Below are 13,080 nucleotides of genomic sequence, written 5' to 3' on the forward strand. Positions count from 1 at the left end.
GGACGCTGCTCGACACCAAACTGAAGTTCTCCGTGGGATCCATTGTCCACTGCCAAGACAAGTTCTTGGCGATCGACTGCACTAGGGAAATTTTCGTCTGCAGCAGCAACGCCACCGGCGCTACTCCAACCGCGACGCTGCTGCCATCGCTGTCGCCACCTACGGGGCTCTGCCACCACAGCTACCTGAAATCAAACGGTGGGCTACACATTGTGGGTGCCATGGTGAGCACGTTCCACGAGACACAGAGCTTCACCTACAGCAGCATGGGCCCTGTTCGCTTGGAGGAATTTGGAGGAATCTGGATAAATCTAGAGGAATTTGTGAGAGAGTGAACAATGTTTTTCAGCCCGGCACAGTGATTTCCGGCTGGTTTCCTGACCAGCCGAACGGCACCATGATCTACAAGTGCAACCTCCACGACCGTACGTCGGAGTGGTCCAAGGTGAGGGACATCGGTGATCAGACACTGTTCATGTCTAAACATTTCAATGAAAGCTTCAGTGGAACAAGTATATCTAAGTACAAGGAGAACAAAATCTACATGTCCGAGCCATTGTATGGGGATCCATACGACTTGGTCCATCGACTGGAGACGTTGATATTGCTACCGGTGCATCCGAAGTGAAGTCCGTCCAGAAAAAGATGTAAGGTTCCGAGGCTCTAGGGTAGATTCGACCCAATCTCTAGAAGCTTTAGAGTTTGTGAGCCTGCGATGCCGCGCACTCCGTGACTATGTTAAATTCATAAACTTTGTTTTTTTGATTAAATATCACTTTAACGTTGGTATTTAATTTAACAGTATTGTTATCTTATCGTGTGATCCGTATATTTTTAGTATAAATTATTAGTTATCACGTAACAACGCACGAACACGCTACCTAGTAAAAAAAAAAGACTGTAACCGAGTCTGTTATTTTTTTTCTGTTTCTGCCCGTCCAGTTTCCACCTCCGTTTTTTTCTTTTCTTATGCCCGCTTTTCCCTGGAGCGTCCATTTTTTTAATCTCATGTCCCTTTCACCCGCTTTTATGTGAGCATCCACTTGATTTTCTCCTTTCCGTTCCGAACTTTTTTTCTTTTCTCTTTTCTATAGTATAATATCTAATGTTTTTTCTCATAAATATAAAAAGCAAGTGCGTTTGAACCCTTAACTTTTTTCCTAATAAACAAATATTTTGACAACTAAATGTTAATGTAGTTTTGATAAGGAATAATTTTTTGGGTTCAAAAAAATAAGGAATAAATTTTATTTTTATTAGAATTTGAATGAGCCGATAGTCGAACTAATCAAACGATGAACTAAAATTTTAAGTAGTTTGTTATCCAGTCTAATAAAAATAAATATATCTCCAAGCTGTATGCATATACCAATGCAATTCTTGATGTGGAAATGAGAGAGATCTCTATTATATTCATGAGCAGATAGACTAATCCTTGACACGAAACTCCTACCGACTTGGATCAGTTAATAGACTTACATATTTTATGGGTCCTCAATAAAAGTCACGTACCTAGATATGTAACTCTACCAACACAATGGTAGTATGAAAACTAAAATTATGGTATATTTAACACTAAATATTTATATGCCTTATGAAGTAAGAAAAAATATCTATCAAGATTATATTTTCTGTTGAAACAGACATAATAGACACTATCATATTATTGTCAATATTAATAACTTATATCATAGATGTCATGATCATCATAAAATAAATAAACTATTTCTTATTAAATTTATGGAAAGTGTAAAAAATAAATACAACTGTAACATTCTCATTATCGTTTTCATTGAACTTTTGATAGTTTTTTTTTCTCCCGTTACAACGCACGGGCATATTTGCTAGTATATATAAATCATTAAATCTACTGCTCCTACAAGTTATGCAAAAGAAAAAAATGGAAATATATACAAAAATAGGTCCCGTTGCAACGCACGGGCATATTTGCTAGTATATATAAATCATTAAATCTACTGCTCCTACAAGTTATGCAAAAGAAAAAAAATGCAAGATATGCAAAAGAAAAAAAAATGGAAATATATACAAAAACAGGTCCCACCGAGATTTGAACTCGGGTTACTGGATTCAGAGTCCAATGTCCTAACCGCTAGAGCATGGGACCATTGATGTCTACTACTTTCTGCGTACTTTATATATGAGTTAGGTCGTCATGGCATTTAGCATCCAGTGAAAACACTGAAAAGCAACGTGGAACAGAGTGCCGTCTACTCGTCGAAAGACTACGACGCAGCAGTGGCAACTCTGGAGACTGGAGTTGCGACCTGACGTGCGGACTGCGGAGAGCGGAAGGTCGGGGCCCTGCCCGGATGTGAATGGCTGGAGCGCGTACGTATCTGTACATCGGCAAAGGCACAGGCTTCCGAGTAGCCTTCTTCCAGCCGGGACCTGGAAGCCAAATCCACGGCTGCCATCTCTGCTCGCCACCTGTTCGACGAAATGTGCCAGTGATGATGCTGTGGCCTCGTTGTTAGGCCTAATGACGGTATGCTTTGCCGCCCCCCACCCCTCTTCCTATCCCCTTCCCCTATTGGTAATATTACAGATCCACCATAATCTGATATCCTGGTGGCATCACTTCGCTGCCACGGTTCACCCATTCATCTTGCCATGCCACTGTGCTGGTTAACGAGCACCATGGGTGATGGGCTGGTCGTGTGGTGCTTGGTGATCATATGAATGTTCTATACGCTGATTTGATGGCAAGCCGGATTCGTAGAATCAGACTAGGGGCTGCCTTCTTGCTGATATACTGATTAGGAGCCTAGTGATGAACAGCGGATTGAGATAACCACTAGCCCTGTTTGTACAATTAACTGATTGCAAGTACTAGATAGGAAAAGGCCAGCCCATTGAAAAGGATATCAGAATGAGGTTTTCTGAGGGTTGAGCTGTACAATACACCAGGATGTGGTTGTGACTTGTGAGCATTGAGCTGTACATTAGAAAAGTCCAAGGGATAGGAAAGGAGTAGTCACCTCCTTTGAACAAGCCAGACCTAAATTTCTCTCCCCGTGTTCCATTTTCCAAATAATAAAATGCATTACAGCTGTTCCATCGCGTGCCATAGTTGCAAATGGCATATGCTTGGAGCAGTCAAGCGGTGGGTGTGGTCCGTGTTGAACTGTGGACTGGATATGCACCCTAGCCAGGAACATTGTATGTTCTTAATAAAACAAAGCCTCCATCGCGTTACTATACACTGGCACAGTAGCAATTTTGTCTTGATTAAAGCTGAGAGCCTGAGACCTATAAAAGGTACAAGGGAAGGAGTGCTGCATTCATCACTGTTCCCTTCATTCCTTGCCATTTGGTTGAATTAGTCAACTGTGTAGGTTATGTTGTCACTATGAAATTGCTTGGTGCCACCACTCACATGCTATTATCTTCAATGCAGTACAGCTACCAGTCAACGGCTTGTGGTCAGACGAGTACAGTAGTGTGATATATGCTTCTGAAGGATGATGCCGGTGCCTGATTATGTGTGGACAAACCTAGCAGTAGTGTATAATCATTCTGAAAATCTGCAGTGCCATACTCCAAAACTGACAACTTAATAGTGACATATACCTAAACAACCCTTAGAAAACAGAGTCGGCCCTTGATCTTAGCCATCCTATGCCCCTGCATGCTCATACATAGTTTGCCAAAACGAAGGATTGATGCTACAATGAGGCCAATATTAGGAGGACAGCTCCAAACTTCCTAAGCACATTTTAAAATTTTATTGTAAAATGCAAAAGTTCACTAACCATTTCAGCGTATTTTAATAATTTTATTTCTCAATAACTCTCTACACCAGTTTCTTGATGATAACAAATGTCTGTTCAGTTAAATGTGCTTTAACAGCAACACGAGAGAGAAAATATTGAGAATTAGAAAAATTAACTAAATATAGCTAGCCAATGAAAGAATAATGGCTGATTCCAGGTTGGCCCTTTGACTAAACAACGAACTGTAGTTTGATGGACAGTTGGGTGGAAACGAAGAAGAATCCAGAGCCCTTTGCATCCTTCTTTCATCTGCTCTGGTATTAAAATGGCACCAAGTGCCTTACTGCTTAGGCCTCATGCCCTCAACCCAATTCCCAATCACTAAGAGACTAGCACAGCTGAAATAACATGCACGATCATCCTACCATACGAAATACAAAGGTGGATTACCATGTCTTCTGATCATTCCACCTTTCTTCCAATCCATACGTACAAACTTTCTGAAACTACAATCCTTTCAGCTGTTCTTCCTTGATACCAAAAAAACAGCTGACATTTCAGGTTTGATATATTCTGTAGCCATGTATCATTCAAAGCTCTTATTGCTCCTCTTATCCCTCCTTATTACTATCTACTCCAAACCCGCTAACACTGCCATGACCAAATCCTTTCTAGCTAATGCTGAGCTCGGCACCATATGGAAAAACAACCCATCTATTCTCCACAATGGGTTTCCAGATGATAATTTTTCTGTGCGTCTCATCTTATCTCATCCTTATGGCACCGCCAGGATTAGTGTCGGGTCATCTGTGGACAGTGTTCCTTTATTTGCCTGCAGCTTCTTTTGTGCAGGACTTACAGCCACTTGCAATGCCTACATCTTTTCCATATTCATTGTCAAGGCCTTCAGTATAGGTGCTGTTTTGTACTTGGAATCACCCCAGGTAGTCTGGTCTGCCAACCACGACCGGCCAGTCAAAGAGAATGCAACTGTTCAACTTACTGAACTGGGTGACTTGGTTCTGTATGATGCAGATGGCACACTGGTTTGGTCCACCAATACCACTGGCAAGTCAGTGGTTGGCATGAATCTCACTGGGTCAGGCAATCTGGTGCTCTTAGATCATAGAAATATGGAAGTATGGAGGTCCTTCGATCACCCAACTAACACCCTTGTCACTGGGCAGGTGCTACATTTGGGGCAGAAACTCATAGCAAGTACCTCAGCTACAAATTGGGCCAAAGGAAAGTTCTATCTCACAGTACTTTCCAACGGCATGTATGCATTTGCAGGAGTTGACACTCCTCTAGCATACTATCAAAGTCCCACTGGTGGAAATATCACAGCAAACACTTCAGCATACATAGCACTCAAGAATGGAAGCCTGGAGGTTTTCACTTCATTCAGGGGAACAGACGGACCAGATTATCTCATTCAATTTCCCATGAATGCCTATGGACTGGAGTTTATGAGGCTAGATTGGGATGGACACTTAAGGCTATACCAGGGGGGAAATGGTAGTTGGGTGAGCTCAGATCTTCTTGGTTTAGCTGATCCTTGTTCTTACCCTCTAGCTTGTGGGGAATATGGTGTCTGTTCAAATGGACAGTGCAGCTGCCCAGATGCAGGCCTCAGCCAATCCGGATTATTCAAACTGATTAATCCCAGGGAGATTAATCATGGCTGCGTCTTGACAGATTCACTATCCTGTGGGTCAGCCCATAAGACAAGGTTTCTTGCCATTCCCAACACCACTCGCTTCAATATTATCTACAATTGGACAACAAACGAAGAGCACTGTAAAGTATCGTGCTTGAATGATTGTTCTTGCAAGGCTGCATTTTTCCTGCACTCAAACAGTTCTTCTGGTTTCTGTTTTCTTGCATCTGACATCTTCACAATGATAAGCATCAGCGCACAGAGTTACTCTAGAAATTTTAGTTCTTATGCATTTATTAAAGTTCAAGAGCACAAACCCATGCTATCTAAAAGGAAAAATTGCCATTGTGGTTGTTGGTTCTTCAACTTTTGTTGCTTCAGTTATTGTCTCCATGCTCATTGTCATAAGAAGGAGTGCAAAACTATCACAAGACAGAGACATTATTGATCAATTGCCAGGGCTGCCCAAAAGATTTTGTTTTGAGAGTTTGAAATCAGCAACTGGAGATTTCTCAAGGAGAATTGGGGTTGGAGGATCTGGGTCTGTTTTTGAGGGACATATTGGTGATAAGCAGGTTGCTGTGAAGAGATTGGATGGCATAAATCAGGGGGAAATGGAATTCTTAATGGAGGTTCAGACTGTTGGAAGCATCAACCACATACATCTGGTGAATCTAGTTGGATTTTGCGCTGAGAAATCACATAGGCTTCTTGTCTATGAGTACATGCCTAATGGATCTTTGGATAAGTGGATTTTCGCGAAGCACCAAGTGGGCCCACTTGATTGGAAGACCAGATTGAAGATCATCACTGGTGTAGCAAGAGGATTAGCTTATCTTCACAGTGATTGCCGACAAACAATAGCTCATCTAGACATCAAGCCACAAAACATCCTATTGGATGAGATGTTTGCTGCTAAGGTATCTGACTTTGGGCTTGCCAAGCTAATTGATCGTGAGCAGAGCACTATAATGACTAGACTGAGAGGTACACCGGGTTATTTAGCCCCTGAGTGGCTAACATCTATCATCACCGAAAAAGTTGACGTCTATAGCTTTGGCATTGTCATCATGGAAATCTTGTGTGGAAGAAGAAATTTGGACTACTCACAGCCTGAAGAAAGCCAGCATCTCATCAGCATGCTGCAAGAGAAAGCCAAAGGCAACCAGCTGATGAACCTCATTGATCCACGCTCCACTGATATGGAATTCCATATAGATGAAGTGCTCCGCACCATGAACCTAGCTATGTGGTGCTTGCAAGTTGATAGCAATAGAAGGCCTTCCATGTCCATGGTGGTCAAGATCCTTGAAGGTACAATGAGCGTCGAAACCGAGCTTGATTTGGACCTTGTAAATATAGACCTAATGATGGCGAATCGAACAGCACGTTGGGATGATGTGACTACGCAGGTTGAGTCCATTCTTTCAGGGCCTAGATGAGGTCCACCCCCCCCCCCCCCCCCCCCCCCCCGTTGTGCAGTCAATTAACGTTTAGGTGATTATTACTCATGGTACCAGAGATTGTAGATCCAGATTACTCTCTCTTTTATTGAACAAACATAGAAGCACCTGAACTCTGAAACTATATTTTTATGCACTTACACGGAACATCCAATGATGTTAATCAGCATGAGATTGGATTTTTTTTTGTTTGTGACTATACCTTTTGTTTGTTGAGGCACCAAAGCTCGTTTATGCATGTTAAGGAACCTGATTTGGTGAAAAGAAACAATTATCTGAAGTGGCTTGAGATGATGCCAGCATCATGAAAAGTAGTAAATGTGCTCCAGGTTAACACATTAACCAAAGAAACAATTATCTGTCCAGCTCGATTCTTATCAGGTCGTAGGATACTAGGATTGCAGGCTGTTTAAACGGCGCTATAGTTGTGCCATTTGGGTTAGTGAACTCAAGAATTTTCACAGTTTATTTCCATATACACTTGTGCAAGTCTAATGCTGTTATATACTGATACAAAACAATGTCTGCTCTCCCATCAAGCAAATCTTGTACGCTCAGATTCAGAATGTAGCGCACACAACACTTTTGTTTGTTGAGGCACCAAAGCTCGTTTATGCATGTTAAGGAACCTGATTTGTTGATTGGGTGGACGAAGATTGAGCAATGAAGCCACCACTGCAGCTAAGGCAAGTGCTGCTGCTTCAGCCATGAGCACAGAAGTGGCGTTGGAGATTCTTCCCTGGATGTAAATGGATTGTGTTGGCTGTGTCTGGTTGTTTGTGATGAACACTCCAAGACCACCTATCCTTGGTAAGTGAAGGTTTTGATCTGGGTCGATTGAGACATTCGAGTAGCATCTTGTTCCTGGTAGAATTGCCAGTAGCATAGTCCTATATAGTAGTGGTGTCGGTGTGGTGCTATTGCTTGTGTGGATGGGCAGTGTTGCCCCTTGTTCCCTGGGTTTTCATCATCTGGCTGAGTTGCAGTAGTTTTGCAGCCTAGTGTTTTTGGTACCTACATTTGATAGATTCATACCTTCGTTTGTGGGTTGGAGATTGTGTGTACTGAGATCATCATCTTGGTGCAGCTGTTGTTCCATGGTTCCTTGGTCTTCTTCCTGTGCCTTGGTTAGCAAGGTTGCACTGATATCCGTCGCCACTGCATTATGAACCTGCCAAACCATCCAACTTTTGTTGTTGAACCTTTTGTCATTCCTGGCTTTCCACATGTACCACAAAGTGGTGATTATGACCTGCATCTGTTCATCTGAGGTTTGCTGGTTTACTAGCATTGGAAGTATTTCCTGTACTTCATCCTGCTCAATTGATAGTATGGAAGAACACATAGGAGGATTTGCAGAGAACCAAAATGCCCTGGCAAAGGTGCAGTGAAAGAACAAATGTGCATCATTTTCAGTGATATTACAAGTAGTACAGTACTTATTTTGGTTGAGTATCTTCCTGCCCTTTCACCAGCTATTGCGCGTCTGATCAGTCTCCAAAGAAAAGTCTTGATACAGGGTTGCAGTGTCTTGTGTTTCCATGCTCTGTTGAGGATGTGCATAGCCTGTGATGAAACGCTTTTGGATCCCTGCATTGGTAATTGAACCTGGAAATTTGAGTTTAAAAGCTCGAAGGCCTCCTTAGCAGTGCATATACCTTTTACTGCTGGTTTCCATCTTATGACGTCCGTTTCATTGCAAGGGATAGTTTGAAGCTGGGTGATTTCCTGGGTGGCCTCATGACTGAAGATGCTTGATATGAGGGATGTGTTCCAAGTCTGAGTGTTGGGATCCAAAGATGAGCCACTTTTTTAGGAAGAGTAGGCTGAGTGACATGCAGGTTCAGATGAGAGTGAATGGATTGCCATAGATTGCACTAAAGGGTGGACCAGATGCTAGAGTTTGTTTGGTGGATTTGGATAATGCAATTGCGGTGAAGGCTATCCTTGAGCTGATTTGGGTCTGTTGTTTTTGGCATTCCAGAAGGAGTTATCATGGAAATATTTGGATTTGAGAATAGCTGTGTGGTACCGAAGATTGTAGATCCAGATTGCTCTCTCTTGTATTGAACAAAATTGAAGCACCTGAACTTCTGAAACTATATTTTTATGTACTTACACAGAACATCCAATGATGTAAATCAGCATGAGATTGAAATTTTTTGTTTGTGGCTATACCTTTTTTTTGTTGAGGCACCAAATCTAGTTTACGCATGTTAAGGAACCTGATTTGGTGAAAAGAAACAATTATCTGAAGTGGCTTCAGATGATGCCAGCATCCTGAAAAGTAGTAAATGTGCTCCAGGTTAACACATTAACCAAAGAAACAATTATCTGTCCAGTTCGATTCTTATCAGGTCGTAGGATACTAGGAGTGCAGGCTGTTTAAACGGCGCTGCAGAGGTGCCATTTGGGTCAGTGAACTCGAGAATTTTCACAGTTTATTTCCATATACACCTGTATGACACTGTATCTAATGCTGTTATATACTGATACAAAAAATGTCTGCGCTCCATCAATCAAACCTAATCATACGCTTAGATTCAGAACGGAGCGCACACAGCAGTATCTGGTATGTGCTCTTCATTTTTCGCTCCGTGGTTGCGAGAAATGCGAACTGAATCAAGAGGCGAGTTCCTCTGTACTTCTGCCTGTTCCTCTTTCTACCGCGCTCAGAAAAGGGACACGATGGCCATGCTAGATTGCTAGTCAATTGCCCATACAGCCATAGTAGTACTTACAAAGTAGGGTACTCCGCAGTACGAGCGTTGAAAAAGTTACCGCTGCAGCACAAGTTTACCGTTCCGGCTGCCTTTGGTAGCTAAGGGCGTCCGCAATGGTGTTAGCTACATAGCTAGCTGACGTGGAGGTGAGAGACAAGAGAAATGACTATTTTATATCTTCTTGTTCTAGTGGACCCACATGCTCCTCTCATATGTTCTTGGGCTACGTGAAATAGATAGACTATTTGCTCGTCGCTAGTGACAACTCTCTCTCCTACTTTTTCCTTGACACGTCACATCTAGCTAGCCAAATAGCTAGCCATTGCGGACGCCCTAAGCTAGCCATAGACAAAGAGCAAAGCACCGTGAAGTGGTGGTTCCCAAGACGAAGAAGCAGCCGCTGCAGGCAACAGCAGTGAACAGTCACAGGAGTCGCGCTGCCACTGCCATTGCCCACTGTTGCCCCTGCCCGGTCCAGAAACCAAAAACGACGTTTCGACCCAGTGGCGCCAGCATGAAAAGACGTTGAGCCAACATGCGGCGAGGCGGCAGTCACAAGGCGAATAAAGACAGGCAGTAAACGCAGAGCCTCCCCGAGACAGATCCTTCCTCACCACAAATCCCGAGGCGCCCAACATGCCTTGCCTGCGGGGTGCGGACTGCGGACGCGCGTGGCTAGCCTGTACCTGTACGAGTACGCAGCCGGTAGCCGCTACGCTAGCTGTGGCACGGCGACCGAACGTGCCCGCGCGCTCTGGCTGGAGCCTTCCCTGGTGGAAGGTCAGGGCCAGCCGGCCAGGGGTCAGTCACGCAACGAAATGCATGCAGGTGGCCTCGCCTCACGCGATCGCGCTTTTCCGCCCCTGCCACCGGGGCCGCCAAAGTCCGTGCCCCCCGGCGTCTGTGTATGCGCTGGTATGGTATGGTATGGCATGGTATCGCCTTTTCTTTCTCCGCCTCGATCGGGCCCGTGCCGATGCCGCGTCGCGTGTGTGCGCGCCCGTGCCGATGTACCAAACAGACGCAGAGATTGTGTTGGGTAGGAGGTATAGATAGATATGGTCACCTCTCGTCTGGAATTGGGTGACGTTACCTCCCCTGTCTCTCTTGTTGGCATTTCATCAAGCAGTCGGTACGCGCCGCTCGTTCACTCCCCACCCGTCGCGCTGCCTCCGCGCCTCAATCTTCCACGTGCCGCCGTCGCCCTTCCTCTTCTTCCACTGCCCATCTCCGCGCCGGCGACGGCACCCGCGCTGTCGCAACCTCCACCTGACCTTGCGCCGCCGAGGCCGCCCATGCCCCCACACAGCCCCGCGCCGTCGTTGCTCGCCGGGGCCAGCCCCTGCGCCGCGACCCGAGGCAACAGTTGCCGTCGACGCTGGCAACAGCAGCGGCCCTGGCGTACACACGCCCGAGGATGACGAGAGCGCGGCGGGCAGCCGCGAGCCGACGGGACAGCGCGGCGGCCTCGGCGCGCAACACGGCGTTGGCGAGCAAGGCGAGGGCCAGCCCTCCTTGCGCGGCCTCTGCGCGCGCCGCCAGGTCACGATTCCCGCGCCGTAGGAGCGCCGTGGAGTCCTGGAGCTCGTCGAGGTGGCGCTGCTTCCGCGGAGGGACACTTGGGAGACCGCGGAGGGGCACTTGACGGCGTCGGAGGCGCGGGAGGTGGCGGCGGCGAGCAGCGCCCAGGGGTCCCCCGTGAATTGAGATGTCGTTCCCCCGCTCGCCGCCGATGAAGGGCGGTTGCCTGCACCGCCCAAAGTCGCCGCAGACCCATCTCGCCATGGCGGCGGCGGGGGCGGCCCCCATCCCTGCCCCTAACCCCGCCAATGACTGGGTGGATGGCTCGTGGGCGGTGGACTGCTCCTGCTGTGGCGTTACGTTCGACGACGACAAGGAGATGGTTAGCTGCGACGAGTGCAGCATGTGGGGTGCACACGCGGTGCGCGCACTACGTCCACGGCATCCACACTATTAGGATGATCTCCACCAGTTGCCCAACGGCTAATTGGGCCCTTGATCCGCGTCCTGATCAGGGGCGCTCAGCCGGTTCTAAGTGGCTGATGGCCTCTTGTTGCGTAGCACTATTAAAAGGACGGTGGGGGCTGGGGCACATGACACGAGATTCACCGCAGCCGCCAGTCCCACTGTGATGTCCTAAAGCCAGTCCGATCTAGAAGGGGGAGCTGTAAGCGACGGAAAGCGCCATCGCCTTCGTCGCCGCCACTGGACCACGCCTGCACGGCTTCCCCGACTCAGACCCCAGTGACCACTACGCTGCTACCTCGTCAACGGAACTAGAGGCGCATCGCGCCACGCTATGGCGAGGTACATCACCAAGTCTCCCATTAAGCAAAGTATTACCCACTGATCTACGCCTAGAAGTGCTTCAAGTTCTATCAATGGTACCAGAGCTAGGTTTTCTGAGTGTGTAGATCGAGTGTGGGGTAGAAAATTGAAAAAGAAATTGAAGAGACAGAGAAGCAGAGGGTTCGATCCAGTTCGGATTGGAATCCTAACCCTAGTCGGGGTGAAGAAAAGAGATGCAGAGGGTTTCGAACCCTAACACTAGAAGGGGAAGAACAACAACAGAAATGGGGTACGATTCGGCCCGATTCGGATCGACCCAAACCCAAACCCTAACTCGTGTAGATGGATCCGGGGAAGAAAAACAGTAGCAGTGGGTTTGGCCAAACCCTAACCGGCCAAACCTGAACCCTAACCCTAACCCTAACCCTAGAATGCAAACGACGGAAAGGGGAGGAACCTATCATGGCACCACCGTGCGTGGGATGGAAGAACGACTGCACCGCTGCTTTGCCGGCGTGCGGGAAGACTGGCCGAGCCGTGGGCTCATCGGCGCTCCAACGCTCCGCGTGTGGGCGCCGAGGGCGTCGTCGCAAGACTGCTCGACAACGGCGTGCTCGGCCATGGGCGAATGCGCGTGTTGGTGAGAGGGCCTGTAGCGGCGCCGTACCTCTCCTCCGTCCATGGACGGCAGCGACTATTGTTCCTTGTTCTCACTTGGTGCGTCGTGGCTGAGAGAGAAGAGGGAAAGGGGAAGAGAAAGACAAAGTGGAGGAGACCCCGCCAACGCGTTGGATCCACCCGAGCTGCGCTGGCTCTCCAGCGTTCCGCCGCGCCGCGAGCGCGCTCAGGGCACCACCGCAAGACCGCTCGCCGGCGAGGGGCCTGCAACAGCGTCGTAGTCTTCTTCCGGTGGCTCTCTGCGCTCTGTCGCTCGGCTGTGCTGAGCCAAAAGGGGAGGGAGAAGAGAGTGAGCTAGGGTTCCGGGGGAGCGTCGCCGTCGCCGGTTTTGATCCGCTGAGGCACGCGTGTGGCCGTCCGATCTACATCAACGGTGCAGAGGCGATGGGCTGGAGGCTGGCCCAGGCGGGCGCGAGCGAGCGAGCCACTTTGCCGGCCCAGGCCTAGGTTGCGGCCTAGGAGGGAGCCGCGCGCGCGCGCAAGGCAAGCTGGGCCGGTTTTGCTGTTGGGCC

General features: G+C 47.4%; 1 protein-coding gene, 1 non-coding gene and 1 pseudogene across 3 annotated transcripts; 1 reads left to right on the forward strand and 2 right to left on the reverse strand.

Annotated features, from left to right (window-relative positions):
* Positions 1–2,053: 2,053 nt before the first annotated feature.
* Positions 2,054–2,125, reverse strand: TRNAQ-CUG (transfer RNA glutamine (anticodon CUG)). Its single transcript has one exon. It is a non-coding gene; the product is annotated as a tRNA-Gln (tRNA).
* Positions 2,126–2,232: 107 nt separating this feature from the next.
* LOC136523971 (G-type lectin S-receptor-like serine/threonine-protein kinase SD2-5) lies at positions 2,233–6,836 on the forward strand (annotated as a pseudogene).
* A 55-nt stretch (positions 6,837–6,891) lies between these two features.
* LOC136523972 (uncharacterized) lies at positions 6,892–11,443 on the reverse strand. 2 transcript variants are annotated; one of them, XM_066517470.1, is made up of 2 exons: positions 10,674–11,443; positions 6,892–9,137 (listed from the first exon to the last, which is right to left on the reverse strand). In XM_066517470.1, the coding sequence occupies exon 1, from the start codon at positions 11,387–11,389 to the stop codon at positions 10,760–10,762; it is 630 nt and encodes a 209-aa protein (XP_066373567.1). In that variant the 5' UTR covers positions 11,390–11,443; the 3' UTR covers positions 6,892–9,137; positions 10,674–10,759. The 2 variants fall into 2 exon arrangements, with proteins under 2 accessions (XP_066373567.1, XP_066373566.1); XM_066517469.1 differs by having other exon boundaries at positions 10,647–11,443.
* Positions 11,444–13,080: the final 1,637 nt, after the last annotated feature.

Source organism: Miscanthus floridulus, chromosome 18 (genome assembly GCF_019320115.1).
Source record: "Miscanthus floridulus cultivar M001 chromosome 18, ASM1932011v1, whole genome shotgun sequence".
NCBI lineage: Eukaryota > Viridiplantae > Streptophyta > Magnoliopsida > Poales > Poaceae > Miscanthus > Miscanthus floridulus.

Bases quoted from the DNA above. Each gene is read 5' to 3' on its own strand.
- LOC136523972 (XM_066517470.1), bottom strand. From the start codon at position 11,389: ATGGGGGCCGCCCCCGCCGCCGCCATGGCGAGATGGGTCTGCGGCGAC.